The sequence below is a fragment of the Papio anubis genome, chromosome 14 (assembly GCF_008728515.1).
Source record: "Papio anubis isolate 15944 chromosome 14, Panubis1.0, whole genome shotgun sequence".
Taxonomy (NCBI): Eukaryota; Metazoa; Chordata; class Mammalia; order Primates; family Cercopithecidae; genus Papio; species Papio anubis.
In genome coordinates, this window is record NC_044989.1 from 86,225,153 (window position 1) to 86,242,004 (window position 16,852).

The 16,852-nt window shown below is 48.1% G+C and overlaps 1 protein-coding gene across 2 annotated transcripts; it reads left to right on the forward strand.

Annotated features, from left to right (window-relative positions):
* The first annotated feature begins 11,983 nt into the window (after window positions 1-11,983).
* Window positions 11,984-16,483, forward strand: GNLY (granulysin). 2 transcript variants are annotated; one of them, XM_017947709.3, is made up of 6 exons: window positions 11,993-12,176; window positions 12,624-12,704; window positions 13,031-13,134; window positions 13,668-13,766; window positions 15,220-15,391; window positions 16,289-16,483. In XM_017947709.3, the coding sequence occupies exons 1-6, from the start codon at window positions 12,125-12,127 to the stop codon at window positions 16,297-16,299; spliced, it is 519 nt and encodes a 172-aa protein (XP_017803198.1). In that variant the 5' UTR covers window positions 11,993-12,124; the 3' UTR covers window positions 16,300-16,483. The 2 variants fall into 2 exon arrangements, with proteins under 2 accessions (XP_003908965.1, XP_017803198.1); XM_003908916.5 differs by lacking the exon at window positions 12,624-12,704 and having other exon boundaries at window positions 11,984-12,176.
* Window positions 16,484-16,852: the final 369 nt, after the last annotated feature.

Below are 16,852 nucleotides of genomic sequence, written 5' to 3' on the forward strand. Positions count from 1 at the left end.
GGATTTCAGACTTTTGGCCTCCAAAGTCGTTAGAGAACACGTTTCTGTTGCTTGAAGCCATCCAGCTTGTGGTGCTTTGTTCCAGCAGCCCTAGGAAATGCATGCAGCTGCCCACCATATTTGCAGCCCATCCGTGTTGCCCCTTCCCTACACCAAGATGTGAGGCTCTGTTTTCCAAATCCAAATTGAACACTGGACATATTGGATTTGGGGCAGGCACAGTTCGAGTCACTCTTGCTGTGCATGAGTTCTATGACCAAAAAGTGTGATTGCAGTAGAGGCCTTGGGGAAGATCTGAGTGTTGAATCTCAGTGCAGAATATTCTCTGAGTAAGTGTCCCAGATGCGTGACATTTGGCTCCTGCATCAGGGCTGTCCTTTTTCACCATCTGTCAGATGTCCGTTCCCCCAGGGCCCTGATGAAAGCTCACTGTTCATCTTCCCTGCCAGGAATGTCCTTTCCCTCTGTCCCTAACTGGACACTCCCTGCAGGAAGGAAATGTGCTTGTCTGCTCATGGCTGATTCAGGCCCCAGCATGGTGCTGGGAACATAGTGGCTGCCTAATCAACCAACTGCCATTCCTTCTTTCTTCGTCGTTAATGGAACCCAAGTTTTGTTCTGGTTCAGAGAGCTGATTCTGTGGCCTCACTCTGTGGACGCATCGTGATCTGGCCACGCCATCTCCGTTTGCCGGTAATTACTTAGGGTAAGCGTGTGTTTGGGTTCTGGTCAACCAGACTGACACAAGTTGTCTGGGGGCAGCATGGTGGGGGATCCTTCCGGGGAATGTTTTCATCCCGGTTAAAGCAGACAGATGAGGAGAAGTGCCTGTTTTTTCTTTTGGACATTCCCATGCAAGGCTGGGATGTCGAAACCATGGCAGCCATCTTGCCCCAAGAATGGGGAGACAGAAGAAGTACTGAGAAGGCGCTCAGAGCCCTGACATGGCCAAGATGCTGATATAACCAATCCCGAGCCCTTATTGTTCTGTTTATATAATTTCTACTTGGATATTCTGTTATGTGCAGCCCAAATAATCTTAATCAAAGGCAGAAGGAAGGAAAGACAGAAAGAAAGAAGGAAAAAGAAAAGAGGGAGGGAAGGAAGAAAGGAAGTTAATTTGTACTTTGCATCCTTTTTGTGCAGGTTAAATTTCACATCCTCCAAGGAGGTCTCCCAGTTTCCCCTGACCTGGAACCCAATCTCTTCCCTCTTGCCATTGTACTATCTGTCCTTTGGGAGAGCTCTTAGCACTGCCAGACTTTGACTTGGGTGTCCATTTGGCCTGGAGGCTACAACTTGAGCCTCTCCCATGCCCCCTCCTGGATGCACACACATTTGGTTCTGGCCGGTGTCCTCCTGCTGTAGTAGCCTGCTGGGAAGGAGCATGGGAGCCTGGGAGCCTCTTGGGAGAACCTGCTCTCGGAGTGCAATGGCGTGATCTCAGCTCACTGCAACCTCCAACTCCTGGGTTCAAGCAACTCTCCTGCTTCAGCCTCCTGAGTAGCTGGGATTACAGGCGTGTACCACCACACCCGGCTAATTTTTATTTTTATTTTTATTTTTTTTGAGACGGAGTCTCACCCTGTTGCCCAGGCAGGAGTGCAGTGGTGTGATCTGGGCTCACTGCAAGCTCCGCCTCCTGGGTTCATGCCATTCTTCCGCCTCAGCCTCCCAGTGGCTGGGATTACAGGCGCTCACCACCATGCCCGGCTAATTTTTTGTATTTTTAGTAGAGACGGGGTTTCACCGTGTTAGCCAGGATGGTCTCGATCTCCTGACCTCATGATCCACCCACCTCGGCCTCCCAAAGTGCTGGAATTACAGGCGTGAGCCACCGCGCCCAGCCTAATTTTTATATTTTTTAGTAGAGACGGGGTTTCACCATGTTGGCCAGGCTGGTCTCAGACTCCTGACCTCAGGTGATCCACCCACCTCGGCCTCCCAAAGTGCTGGGATTACAGGGCTGAGCCACTGTGCCCGGCCCGGGAACTGACCTTTTTATGGCATTTGTCATCTACCAGCCCAGCCCTGCCCCTTCAAGTAGAGCCTGGGTTCCAAGAAAGGAGAGAGCAAACAAATCTGTTCCACTAACAACTTCAAGGGACCCTTCTGAAGTTCAAGTTGTTTGACTCTGGCATTGACTCCATTTTTAAATCCACACTGGTATAACCTGAAGAAGTAATGGTTCCATTCATTTATTTATTTCTATTGTTTTTATTCAATTATAAAAATATATACTTGGCAGTGTGCCAGGCACTAATCCAGGCACTGGAGAAACGGCAGTAAACCAACCAGATAATGTGCTTCGTTTCAAGGAGCTTCCCTCCTAAGTGGGTGCTGTTCATGAAGACAGGTTTGTTCCTCATTGACCCCTGCAGCAGAAATTGCATCTAATGATATCTTCAGCTCTTATCACACCCTTGATGGGACTTTGTCCATAGTTGGGGCTCAGAAATATTTTCTGAATTCAAGTAGTCCTGATATATTAACCCCATTCAGGACAAGCTTAATGTAAGAATTTGCTCAACATGGCACTTTCATATTTTATTCAAAAGCCAGAAATATCTGAGGGCAAAGGGAGAACTAAAAATAACTTTCAGGCTTTCTTAAAGCTGGTAAGAGAAGATTTGACCTTGGGGAATGTATTTATTGTTTTTGTGTTAATTAGTTAAATTGTGATTGCAAAAGTAAGTGTATCTGGCATTTTTATGTTACAAAGCAGAGATAACTTGAGGCAAACTGACCTATAGGAAAGAGAATTTTCACTTGAACCCAAGAGTTCGAGGTCAACATAGTGAGATTCTGTCTCAAAGAGAAAAGCAGGAGCAGGATTTTTGGTTCATGTAATTGAAAAATCTGGAAGTTGATCAAGTAGTTGCTGGCAAAGTTTATCCATGGGTGCAAATCATGTCACCAAGATCTGGCTTCTCCCTGTGCTCAGCCTCTGCTGTCTGGACCCTCCAAGTCTTCCTCCATAGCAGTGAAAAGGCTACAGCTCTTCCAGATGTCACAGCTTCATCTACGTTGTCCAAGCAGACAGTGGGACTTGTCTGGTAGCTCTAGTGCTAGTCTCGCTCTGTTGCCCAGGCTGGAGTGCAGTGGCATGATCTCTGCTCACTGCAGCCTCAACCTCCTGGGTTCAAGCGATCCTCCCACCTCAGCCTCCCAAGGAGCTGGGAGTACAGGCACCTGCCAGCATTCCCAGCTAATTTTTGTATTTTTAGTAGAGACGGGGTTTCACCATGTTGGCCAGGCTGGTCTCAAACTCCTGACCTCAGGTGATCCTCCCACCTTGGCCTCCCAAAGTGCTGAGATTACAGGCGTGAGCCACCATGCCTGGCCTAGCATATTTAAATTTTAATGCACACTGCCAATAGGTATCCCAAGATGTCATGTTGACTTCATCTCCTCTGAGCAGTGTAGAAGAGAATGCCTTTCTCCTGACTGGAATTGTGAATCTTTTTCTTTTTTCATTTGTGGTAAAATACACATAACCTAAACTTTGCATCCTAGGCCAGGAGCGGTGGCTTGCGCCTGTAATCCCAGCACTTTGGGAGGCCGAGGTGGGTGGATCACCTCAGGTCAGGAGTTCAAGACCAGCCTGACCAACATGGTGAAACCCCGTCTTTACTAAAAATACCAAAATTAGCTGGGCATGCTAGCTGGCGCCTGTAATCCCAGCTACTCTGGAGGCGGAGGCATGAGAATTGCTTGAACTTGGGAGGCAGAGGTTGTGGTAAGCTGAGATCGCGCCACTACACTCCAGCCTGGCCGACAGACAGTGAGACTCCTAGCCATTTCCAAGTGTACATTCAGTGGCTTTAGGTACATTCACATTGATGCACAACCATCACCACCATCCATCTCCAGAATGCTTTTTACCTTCCCAAGCAGAAACTCTGTGCCCATGAGACACTAACTCTCCTTTCCTCCCATCCCCTCACAATCATTCTACTTCGCATCTCTAACTCTCCTTTCCCCCACGCCCTGACAATCATTCGACTTCCTGTCTCTATGATTTTCACTGTTCTATGTCCCTCCTGGAAATGGACTCATATAGTATTTGTCTTTTTGTGACTGGTTTATTTCACTTAGCAGAGTGTCTTTTGGGTTCATCCATGGTATCATGCATCTCATATAATTTCCTTCCTTTTAAAGGCTGTGTGCATATACCACATTTTGTTTGTGGAATTGTGACCCTTTTAAATGTCCCTAAAATTGCACCTGTTGGCTGTAGCTGCGCCTATAGTTTGTAGCTGGAGGACATTCCTGCCCATTGTTGGTTTCTGTTCCTTTCTGCCTTTCTGGCCCAGCCTCCAACTGCTCGGGTCTAAGGAGACAAGAGACCCACACAGGCCTCTGGCAGGGGCTGGGTCTCCTTTCTGCAGGAAATGCTTCAGGCCCCTCTTCTTGGTCTCTCCCTGAAGTAAGAGGCTTCAAGTGGAGTCCTGAGGGGCATGATGAGGGCTTGCCCTGAACAGGTGCAAAGTGTGGAGGGAAAATGTGGATCCTGAGGAAGGCATCTTGAGGCAGGAGCAGAGAAGGCCCCGTGGGCACCTCGTTAGTTGAGCTGCCTTAGGACAAGGGAGCAGTGATGGTGGCTTCAACAGGAAAAGAGAAGCTGATTCTGACTGGAAGGCTTCCAGCTGCCATTCCTGCAGGAACAAGTGTTTTCCCAGGAAGATGGGGTCAGGTCGCTGAATCTGGAGGGCCGTGGCTCTGTGCTCAAGCACTGTTCCAGGCACAGGGTGGGTGACAGAAGGGGCAGCAGCCCTGCTCTCACCAAGCCACCTGTCTGAGAAAACACAACAAGGGCATTCCTTCAGCCACCAGGAGCCTCTGTCTCCAGGAAATTACCACGAAACCCCTAAGTGTAGTGGCTCAGGGCCACAAAGCTTCGTCCCATGCCCAGGCTCAGGCCCATCACGTATGGCCAGGGACTCCGCTCATCACAGTCACCCTGGGGCACAGGCTGACTTGCGGTGGTCATCTTGAACACTGCCCATCATCATGCCAGGAGAAAAGAGAATTCTGGGGTCTCTCCCTGGCTGTTAAATGTTCCAGTTGGGAAGGAACAGGCTTAACTTTTGCTCAGGAAGTACCCTGGCAGGGCGCCTTAACCCTCACACCCAAACACAAGGCTGCCAGAGAGTGCAATTCCGAGCAGGACCGGGAGGTGGCGCCCGGGAGCCAGGTGGCGATGCACCGCCCTGGGCAGCGCGATCCCCACACCTTGCCTCTCGCGGACTTCGCTGCACCCCAAGAAGTTGGGGCAGCTTTTTCTGCTGAACTAAAGGAACACCAGAGGGTCCAGTCTCTCGACACCCCAGGGCCCATCTACCTGTTGAGGAAGGCGCTCCTTCATTACAGGCGGCAGCACAGCGTATCTGGGCTTTACAACATTTTAATCTCCCCTCCCCTCCCCTCTCCTCCCCTCTCCTCCCTTTCCCTCCCCTCTCCCCCCACCCTCCCCTAATTTTACTTTTTCTTTTTCTTTTTTCTTTTTTTGACGGAATCTCTCTCTATAGGTCTATAGGCCAGGCTGGAGTGCAATGGCACGATCTCGGCTCACTGCAACCTCTGCCTCCTGGGTTCAAGCGATTCTCCTGCCTCAGCCTCCCAAGTAGCTGGAATTACAGGCATGAGCCACCACACCCGGCTGAGTTTTGTATTTTTAGTAGAGACCGGGTTTCACCATGTTGGTCAGACTGGTCTCGAACTCCTGACCTCAGGTGATCCGCCTGCCTTGGCCTCCCAAAGTGCTAGGATTACAGGCGTGAGCCACCATGCCCGGACAAGCTGTTCTTTCTTACTGTTTACACTCATTTGTAATTTTTTTTTTTTTTTTGAGATGGAGTTTTGCTTTGTCACCCAGGCTGGAGTACAGTAGCACAATCTCAGCTCACTGCAACATCTGCCTCCCAAGTTCAAGCGATTCTCCTGCCTCAGTCTCCCAAGTAGCTGGGATTATAGGTGCCCACCACAACACCTGACTAATTTTTGCATTTTTAGTAGAGGTGGGGGTTGGATAATGTTAATAGAACACTAGATATCCGGGTCAATTAGAATGGATAACTCAGAATTTGATCTTATTATGTATAACTGAATATACAATAAAAGAACAATTTCAAATCAGTGGAGAGGAGGGGAAAGTATATAATCAATACCTTTAAATTAAGAGAATAGCAATTTGAAAAGAATACATTTTCATCCCACCTCATGCCTTCCTAAAATCAGTTCCAGAGGATTAAAGTGTCACATTAAAAAATATGTCTAACTGCAAAAATTAGCAAAAATATAATTATTTTCTAGGGAAAAAGAGGCAATCACAACTTTCTAAACTCAGAAAAGATGTCACAAATAAATATTCATATTTGATTATAGAAAATGAAAACTTTCTATGCATAAGAACCTTATGGAAATTTAAAGGTCAATCAAGAAGTGACAAAATATTTGTAGCAAATATATCAAAACATTAATGTATTTATTAATAAAGAATTCTTACAAATTAAAAAACATAGTAGAGTCCAATAGATACTGGGCAAGGGCCATAAAAAGACAATTTCAAAATAAATGTAAATGTAAACAAATACCTGGGAAAATATTAAACTTAACTCGTAGTAATTGAAATGAAAATAAAAATAGGTGTGATTTTCACTCATTACATTTGTAAAATACACAGTGTGATCATATTGAATGCTGGTGAGAGTTCAGGGAACTCTCATACAATGTTGGCAGTGTTGTAAATGGATACTATCCTTTGGGGAAGTATTTGATATTGTTCATTGGGAGTCATAAAATTGTAACTTTATTTTGTCTGGGCGCGGTGGCTCACGCTTGTAATCCCAGCACTTTGGGAGGCCGAGGTGGGCGGATCACCTGAGTTGGGGAGTTCTAGACCAGCCTGACCAACATGGAGAAACCCCATTTCTACTAATTAAAAACACAAAATTAGCCGGGCGTGGTGGCACATGCCTGTAATCCCAGCTACCCGGGAGGCTGAGGCAGGAGAATAGCTTGAATCCTGGAGGCAGAGGTTTCGGTGAGCCGAGATCGTGCCATTGCACTCCAGACTAGGCAACAAGAGGAAAACTCCATCTCAAAAAAAAAAAAAAAAAGAAAATTTTGGATAATTTTAGAATTGAGATATAATTTACATGTAGCTAAACACTTAAATCTTAAATGTCCAGTTTGAAGAGTTTTGATAGATGCACACTCACACAATTCACAAGCTAATTAAGATATAGAACACTTTCACTACCTAAGAAAATCCCGGTGCCAGCCCAATAACCCTCACATCCTCCTCCACCTCCTACCATTTCTCTGATTTCTTTTGCCATAGATGAATTTTGCTTGTTCAAGAACTTCATATAAATGGAATCATACAGAATGAAGTCTTTCATGTCTGGCTTCTTTTTCTTCTTTTTTTTTTTTTAAGATTTATTCATTTTATTGCATGTATTAGTAGTTCATTCCTTTTTATTGCCAAGTTGTGTACAATATTGCATGGCTCTACCTTAATTTCTTCATCCATTGACCTGTTGATGGACATTTGGTTTATGTCTAATTTTTGGCTCTTATGAAAAAGCTTCTGCAAACAATCTTTTATTTACTTATTTATTCTTCCTTCTTTCATTTTCTTTGAACAGCCTTTTAAAATAATTTTTTTTTCTATTGTGGTAAAATACATATAACATAAAATGTGTACCACAAAAACTGATAGGGGAGGTAATAGATATGTTAATTACCTTGATTTAATCATTCTAAGTGGTATTCATATATCAAAACATCACATTGTACTCCATAAATATATAAAATTATGATTTGTCAATTAAAAATAATATTAATAAAAATAAATAACAAAATTAACCATTTTAACCATTTTAGATGTACAATCCAGTGGCATTAATTACACTCACAAAGTTGTGGAATCATCTGTTTGGAACTATCTATTTCCAAAACCATTCTCATCACACCAAATGGAAAGTCTGTAACCAATGGGCACTAAGTCCCTCATTTCCCACTCCTTCCAGCCCTGGGTAACCTCTAATCTACTTTCTGTCCCTATGAATTTGCTTATTCTAGAAATTTTATGTAAGTGGAATCATACAATGTTTATCCTTTTGTGTTTGACTTATTTCAGTTGGCATAATTATTTCAAGGTTCATTCATGTTGTAGTATATATCAGAGCTGTGTTCCCTTTTTTGGCTGGATCGTACTCCATCTCCATTGTATATGTACAGCACATTTTGTTTATGCATTTTAAAAAATTTTTATTTTTATTTTTCTTAGAGATAGGCTCTCACTCTGTCACCCAGGCTGGAGTGCAGTGGCATGACCTTGGCTCACTGCAGCCTTGACCTCCTGGGCTCAAGAAATCCTCTCACCTCAGCCTCCTGAGTAGCTGGGACTATAGGCACATGCCACTATGCCCAGCTAATTCTTAAATTTTTCTGTAGAACTGGGGTCTACTGTGTTGCTCAGGGTGGCCTCAAACTCCTGGCCTCAAGCCATCTTCCCACCTTGGCCTCCCAACATGCTGGGATTAGAGGTTGAGCCATGATGACTGGCTTGTTTATCCATTTATTTGTCAGTGGACACCTGGGCTCTTTCCGCCTTTTGGCTACTGTCATGTTGATGACATCATCTCAGTAGAGTTTTAATACAGAATTTCTTGGCCAGGCATGGTGGCTCGTGCCTGTAATCCCAACACTTTGGGAGGCCGAGGTGGGTGGATCACTTGATATCAGCAGTTCAAGACCATGGACCAAGATGGTGAAACCCCATCTCTACTAAAAATACAAAAATTAGCCAGGCATGCTGGTATGTGCCTGTAATCCCAGCTACTCAGGAGGCTGAGGCAGGAGAATTGCTTGAACCCAGGAGACAGAGTGGCAGTGAGCCGAGATCATGCCACTGCTCTCCAGCCTGGGCGACAGAGTGAGGCTGCAGCTCAAAAAAAGGAATTTCTTTGTGATTTACGATGTTGAGCAGGTTTTCAAATGTTTTGGTTGTTCTTATCTTCCTTTGCAAATTACCTGTTCAAATATTTTGCCCATTTAAAAAATTGGATTGCTTTATTATGATTATAATATTATTATTATTGCAGTAGTAGTTGATAAAATGAGTCCGCAAACAGACCCATAGTCAATTGATATTCAACCAACATGTGAAAGCAATTCAATGGGAAAAGAAAAATCTTTTCAAGAAATTGATATTGAAAAACAGAACCTCAACCCAACTCACATTATACATTCATTTGAGATGAGTCATAGACCTAAATGTCAAAGTTAAAATTATAAGTTCTAGAAAAAAACATAGAGGCTATTTTTATGACTTTAGGGTAAGTGAAGATTTTCTGAAGAAGATACAGAAGGCAGTATTTCACACAGGAATTATTTTGGGGCCTGGTCCTGACTTGCAATGGGTCAGTTCCCGGGGTACCATGGGTGGGAACTGGGTAAGACCCCAGGTTCTTATCACACGGGACCCCAGAGGCCTGGGTGGAGACTTGTGACTAACTACGTGAGCTTTGTCACGTACCCCTCAACACCTCAGAAGAGGACTCACTGCAATATTTGGTCTCACCAAGTTTCCCACAATAAAGAGACATGAGTCACCTTTCAAGATCTTTTCTGCCCATTAATATGGTCTTCACACATGAGACCAAGGTCTACAAGTGGTCAGGAGAGAGGGAGCCTGCTGAGACGGGGGAGTAGTGCCTGAGCTGGCCTCAAGAGGATTGTGGCCCTGCACTGAAAACCTGGAGACTGAGATAGGGTAGGGCTGGGGGAAAACTTGGGCTTTGGAGTCATAGGGTCTGGGTTCATATCCACAGACCATTCCCTTCCTAGCTATGTGTTGGTGGGTAATTCACTGGATCTCTCTGAGTCCTGCTTTCCTCATCTGAGGTAAAAGGAGTTTGCCAGTTGGTCTGAGAGCTGTTCTAGGCATGGTGGGGAGACCCTGACAGGCAGAGGCAGTCCTGCCCTCAAGCAGTTGATTTACATCTGGGGAAACAAGCCAGCCACAAATGCAATACCTCAAACTCAACTTCTCACCAACAAGCTCCTTTTTCTAATTGGCACAGCCAGTCCCTCAGCCTCCTGATATTTCACTAATATTTCACCTCTCTCTTGTTTCTTTCTTGTAATCATATAGCTACAAAGTCCTACCAATTCTTCCCGAAATATGTTTCCTTATCAAAAAGTCCTGCAAAATCAGGCATGGTTGCTCATGCCTATAATTTCAGCACTTTGGAGGTGGGGAGGATCGCTTGAGTCCAGGAGTTCGAGACTAGCCTGGGCAACATATGGAGACCCATCTCTTCCAAAAATTTTAAAATCAGCAGGGGTGATAGTGGCAAGCACCTATGGTCTCATCTACTAGGGAGGCTGAGGTGGGGGGATTTTTGGAGCCTGGGCGGTTGAGGCTGCAGTGATCTGTGATTGTACCACTGCACTCTAGCCTGAACGACAGAGCAAGACCTTGTATCAAAAAAAAAAAAAAAAGTGCAGTAACTGACACTGCCATTGCCTATACGATTCCCATTCCCTCATCCTCCCTAACAGAATACCAATTTTGTTCAAAGTGTCAATGAAGGCCGCGTGCGATGGCTCACGCTTGTAATCCTAGCACTTTGGGAGGCTGAGGCGGGCGGATCACCTGAGGTCAGGAGTTTGAGACCAGCCTGGCCAACGTGGTGAAATCCTGTCTCTATTAAAAACACACAAATTAGCAGGGCGTGGTGGCATGCGCTTGTAATCCCAGCTACTCAGGAGGCTGAGACAGGATAATCACTTGAACCTGGAGGTGGAGGTTGCAGCGAGCCAAGATCACACCATTGCACTCCAGCCTGGGTGACAAGAGTGAAACTCCATCTCAAAAAAGAAAAACCAAACCAAACCAAACCAAACCAAACCAAACAACAACAAAAAACGAAGTGTCAGTGAAGGTCCAGCAAAAGACTCCCTTCCTATTGCCCTTTGCAGCCAGGGTCATCATGTGACACAGTTCAGATCAATTAGATGGAGGTTGAAGGTCCCTGGGAAAGATGTTTTTCCTATACAAGTACCATCTCTTTCTGCTTCACTCTTTCCATTTTCCACATGAACAGACCTTGTAGCCTGGAGGAGCTACAGCTGCCATTTTGAGATGCTGAGGCACCCTGTTTGAAGAAGGCCTTCACATCACTCAACTCGACTACCGGCTGAGCCCTTGGAGAGGCTTCCCGGCCTCTGCTCTTCAAACCAAAGTACTACAGGGGACATGAGTTCCAGAGTTACAGGACCCCAGCTATGGTTCATGTGTAAAGGGAACCATTAGGTAACCAGTGGAAATGATAAAGAAGATCTATATTTACAGATGTGGAAAGATGTTCGTGGTATATTGTTAAATTTAAAAAGCTGTTTAAAAATAGGTTTTGGGGCGGATCACAAGGTCAGGAGATCGAGACCATCCTGGCTAACCCGGTGAAACCCCGTGTCGATCACGAGGTCAGGAGATCGAGACCATCCTGGCTAACACGGTGAAACCCCGTCTCTATTAAGAAATACAAAAAACTAGCCGGGCGAGGTGGCGGGCGCCTATAGTCCCAGCTACTCGGGAGGCTGAGGCCGGAGAATGGCGTGAACCCGGGAGGCAGAGCTTGCAGTGAGCTGAGATCCGGCCACTGCACTCCAGCCTGGGCGACAGAGCGAGACTCCGTCTCAAAAAAAAAAAAAAAAAATAAAATAAATAAAAAAATAAATAAAATAAAAATAGGTTTTGGATCAAGTGAGATGACTCACTTATACTTTTAGTATAAGTATGTCCCACGCAGTATTTGGAACATACTTGTACTAAGCGGTTTCTCCCTCCATTAGCACATCCCAAGCATCCAGGCAGCTGCTGGCCTCCAGCAACCCGGCATTCTAGTTGTGTGGGAGTGGGGTGTGGCGTGAACCCTGTGGGCTACCACTGCACTGACCTGCTTCTTCATAAATTAGTATTTGTATTTGTGGTAAACCCAGTGACACAGGGAAGATGACATACAAAAAGGGCAGGACCTGAGAAAGGTTAAGCTGCAGGCTCCCTGCCCACAAAACAGAGTGTGAAAGGCATCTGAGCAGCTGCCCCACCATGGTTACCTGGGCCCTCCTTCTCCTTGCAGCCATGCTCCTGGGCAACCCAGGTAAGGCCTTCCCCTCGGGATCGATCCTGATGGCCCTCCCAGCCTTGCACTCTCAGGCTGGCTGAACCCGGAGCATGGACTCTGTGGGCACCCAGGTGCCCCTGCCTCTCCCCAGCCTTCTCCCACATCATGGAGACCTGGCCCTCCCCTCAGAGCCAGGCTTAGCCCAGTGTGTTGCCCAGCCTGTCAGTGGCCTGGCCAAGGAGGAGAGACAGGCCAGGGATTCTGGTCCTAACTCTACTGGCCACACTGTGTGGCCTGAGACCCCCCGTTTCCCTCCCAAGGCCCTGCCTCCGCATCTGTGTGGTGAAGGCCATTGGCCTTCATCGGTGGATCTGCGTTTCCTCAGGCCTACACTGTCTAGGATTGTGCAGGGCTGGTGAGAGAACGGGGTCTCTTCCCTGCTCAAGGCAGACTTCCTGCCCCCTGCACCCTGCTGTCTCCCAGGCCTTGGGGTCAGTGTGAGCCCCAGGGGCAAGGACACTTCTGGAAGGGAGAGTGGATTTGGCTGGGCCATCTGGCTGGAAGGTAAAAAAAGAAAATCTCTTGAAAGGAGATTGAGGGAAGTTTCTAGACAAACTGACCCCCAAATCTGTGTTGCTGGCAGAACAGAGGAGAAGAGAAAGTCTTGCCGCCCTCCTGGCTTTCTAGAAGGAAAGTGAGGACATGTGTTTGTGCTGAGAGTGGGTCAGAGCGGCTCCAGGGCAAAGCATGTGGACAGGTATCCTGGCCCCCTGCAAGGCCCAGCCCCTGTCCGAGGCCCTGGCCACCTCCTGGACTTCCACCAGCCAGGAGAACGGGTTTTCCCTCTCCTTCCACTTGCGGAGGGGAAGCTGAAGTGCCTTCTTCCTCAGGTCTGGTCTTCTCTCGTCTGAGCCCTGAGTACTATGAAGTGGCAACAGCCCACCTGTGTGACAAGGAGCAATCCTGCCCGTGCCTGGCCCAGGAGGGCCCCCAGGTACATGTTGGCTCTCTGCTTACCTGCCACAGTCCCTCTCCTTTCCCTCCTCCCTGGGTGGCTCCTGGGGTGAGGGCTGGAGCTCTCTAATGGTCAGGAGGTGGGAGTGGAGGCTGGGCTGTTTCTGACGATGCTGGTTTTGTCGAATTCATGTCTGGCCAGGAGGGTTACAGATACCTGGTAGACTGTCCCAAGAGGATCCTCCGGGGTCTCACCCTCCAAAGAGCCTGCGGCTGCAGAACCCAAATAGGTAGACTCCCCTGGGAGTTCCTCAATAGGAGAGGGGCAAGTGCAGGGCTGGGAAAGTACTGGGGGTGGGAGGCTGTTTCTGGGGTGTCTCAGAGCCTCTAAGACAAGCAAAAAGGCAGGCAGGGTCCAGGCAGCCAGTTCAGGCCTTCAGTGTATCCATGCTCTGGGAAGAGATCATGGACATTCCTGCCAGCCTCAGAAACACCAAGGGCCCCTTTCTTGGTCACTTTCACACACTCCCAGAATGTCTGAGAGACCATAATAGGGGCTTTCTTTCCTGACAGGGTGACCTGTTGATCAAAATGCAGGAGCTGGGCTTCGACTGCAAGATCTGTCTGAGGATAATCCAGACACTGAAGGCTATGGTGAATGAGCCCACCCAGGTGAGGCCAAGGGGCTACAGAGCCTCCTGTCTGCTGCTCAATGGAGGGGCCGGCCTGTGACCAGGTCGGGGATCAGGGAGCCTGGGGTCACCTTGCACAGTGGTCCTGGGGGAGGGCTTCCTAGAAGGGAATCTGTGAGTCCCCATGTGTCTGTGGATGAATTTCAGAGAACTTGTGAAATTGTTTGTGACTATCTGGAACTGTGTAAGTCAGAGAGAGTATACACGGTTTTCATCATGTATACTCAAAGAGGGCTTGTCCCAGAGAAGTTAGGAATCTTCCCCTAAAGCCCTAACATTTGTGTCCAAGGCAGAGCTTTGAGAAGCTGGTTCCCTAAGAGACCTGAGTCAGGACTGATAAATCCCAGATCTGCTACTTGGAAGCTGCATGGCCTTGGGCAAGTCACTTCCACTTTCTGAGCCTCAGTTATCTTATCTTTGAAATGGGATGGATAATAGTCCCTATCTCGCAAGTTGTCAAAGCTCTTTTTTTTTTTTTCTTCTTGAGATAGGATCTTACTCTTAAACCCAGGCTGGAGTGCAGTGGTGTGATCTCGGCTCACTGCAACCTCTGCCTCCCTGGCCCAAGCAATTCTCCTGCCTGAACCTCCCAAGTAGCTGGGACTCCAGGTGTGCGCCACCACGCCCAGCTAATTTTGGTACTTTTGTAGAAACAGGGTCTCACTGTGCTGCCCAGGCTGGTCTCCAACTTCTGAGCTGAAGCAATCCACCTGCCTTGGCCTCCCAAAGTGTGGGATTACAGGTGTGAGCCACTGCACCTGGCTGCTGAAGCTTTTTAAAAGAGCTGAGGGCTGGGATGTGCTTAGCTCCACATCCAGCACTGAGTGAATGCTTAACAAATGACTGTGTTACTACCAAGAATTACTGTTTCACTCTCCCTCCTTCCCTCTCCTCTGCTCCCCGAAACTTCTTAGCATCCTGGCACTGCAGGCTCACACTTAACCCTGGATACCCAGATTCATCCTCCCCCCCTGGGATGGCATAAAAGAGACTTTAAAACCAAATGAGCCAAGACTCCAAGCTCTAACCACACCTCCCACCCCCACCAGTCTTCTCTATGCACCCCCTCTGGCTGTAGCCCCCAGCCAGGTCCTGGACCCAGGTAGCTACATGGCAGAGCATTTAATGTGTGCCTGGCAGCCACGGCCACCATTCTCCACACAGAAGGCAGGGGACAGGTGGACAAGGGGCTGAGACCTCAGCAGGGCTAACTGTCCTTGTCTCAGGAGCCCTACCTGACCAGGCTTGGGCCAGGCCTTGGAGAGTGGGAGTAGGGGCCCAGCCCTGTGTCTACAGTCTCTGGCTCCATGGGCACCAGGCGCCAGTTCCTCGCACCTAGTACTCCCATTGCTAGGGCTGCTGGAACCTGCAGGGTGGCAGAGCTGCGCAGGACTCACCCTATAACCATGTCCACTGTGGTTCTGCTGCTGCAGAGAAGCATTTCCAATGCTGAGGCCCGTGTGTGTAGGATGGTGAGGTCACAATGGCGCGACGTCTGCAAAAATTTCATGAGGAGGTATCAGCCTAGAGTTACCCAGGGCCTCCTGGCCGGAGAAACTGCCCAGAAGATCTGTGTGGACCTCAGGTTGTGTGAACCTTCTATGGGTGAGTGCAGAGGTGACAGCAGGGATGCCTCCTGAGGGGTGGAGACAGTTTTCCCCAGGATACATCAAAGCTGCCTTCTTAGGACACATTACTCCCCCATCTCCCAGCACGGGAAAGTGTGGAGAATTGAGCAGATGGACTTTAGCTAGAAATGTTTGAGAAATACTGATTAGAGCTTGGGCTTCAGACACAGGTGGTCGTGGAGTAAAATCTGGTCTCCATCTCTCCCTGGCTGTGTGACCTTAAGCAAATAACTTGACCTCTCTGAGCTTCAGTTTCTTCATCTGTGAAGGGGAGATAGCAATCCTGATTTTTGAGACTGGAATGAGAATTGAAGGAGGTCACCGTGTGTGTAGACCTGACCCTGGAGAAATGTCCTCAGACTGAGGCTATTCAAGGTCATCAGACCCTCAGTCAAACTCCAATCCCCAGCCCAGCATGGGCCCCTGGGGTCGGGAACTGGGGCCACACCCTCCCCCACAATTCTGGGTCCTGAGAGCTGGGCTAGGGAACCCTTCAGGCAGGGGAGCGTGAGGCCTTTCCCTCCATGACTGCCCAGGCTGTGCCTGGAGAGAACAAGACTGGGCTGTAGGAAGTGGGGCCAGAAAGGGGCCTTGGTGATTGGCTTTGGCAGCTCAGCTGGCACTTGCCAATGCTCTGGGATTCTGTGCTAGCAGATCGGGGGTCCCCACCATTTCCTGTCATTGGAGCTTGTGGCTTTTCTATTCAAGGCCCCACAACCTGCTCAGGCTGCCGACTGGCTTCCAGGATGTGCCACTGGGTGTGTTCAGTAGGGACGGGTGGCTGCGAGACCTTAAGCAAGTAACATTCTGAGTGCCTGCTTCCCCATGGGGACCCACCACATCTGCCCACAGCTGGCTGTTCTCTCCGCTCCAGGTTCCCTCTGAGCCCTCTCACCCTGTCCTGTGGAAGAAGCACAGGCTCCTGTCCTCAGATCCCGGGAACCTCAGCAACCTCTGCCGGCTCCTCGCTTCCTCGGTCCAGAATCCACTCTCCAGTCTCCCTTCCCCGACTCCCTCTGCTGCGCTCCCCTCTCAGGAGAATAAAGTGTCAAGCAAGATTTTAGCCGCAGCTGCTTCTCCTTTGGTGGATTTGAGGGCTGGGTGTCAGTGGCATGCTGGGGTAGGCTGTGTAGTCCTTCAATAAATGTCTGTCGTGTGTCCCATACACTGTTGTAGATGCTACGGATTTAGCGATGAACGAGACAACCTTAACAGCATTACACAGTTAATGCTTACTGAGCACTCACCACAGCCATGCGTTATTCTGAGAGGCCGGGGCACACAGTGGCTATGTCCCCAGAAGCTCTCAGACCAGTGGGGGAGACCAGCAGCGTTAGAGGTTTTTTTTGTTTTGTTTTTGGTGAAAAGGAACAGAAACCCATCTTTTTGCTTCTTGCCACAGGCAGCCTTCCTTTGCTGTTTCGGGGGAGTGTATCAT

Bases quoted from the DNA above. Each gene is read 5' to 3' on its own strand.
- GNLY (XM_017947709.3), top strand. From the start codon at position 12,125: ATGGTTACCTGGGCCCTCCTTCTCCTTGCAGCCATGCTCCTGGGCAAC. The intron at 12,705-13,030 runs GTAAAAAAAGAA...CTTCTTCCTCAG, and splicing joins CTGGGCCATCTGGCTGGAAG to GTCTGGTCTTCTCTCGTCTG. The intron at 13,135-13,667 runs GTACATGTTGGC...CTTTCCTGACAG, and splicing joins TGGCCCAGGAGGGCCCCCAG to GGTGACCTGTTGATCAAAAT.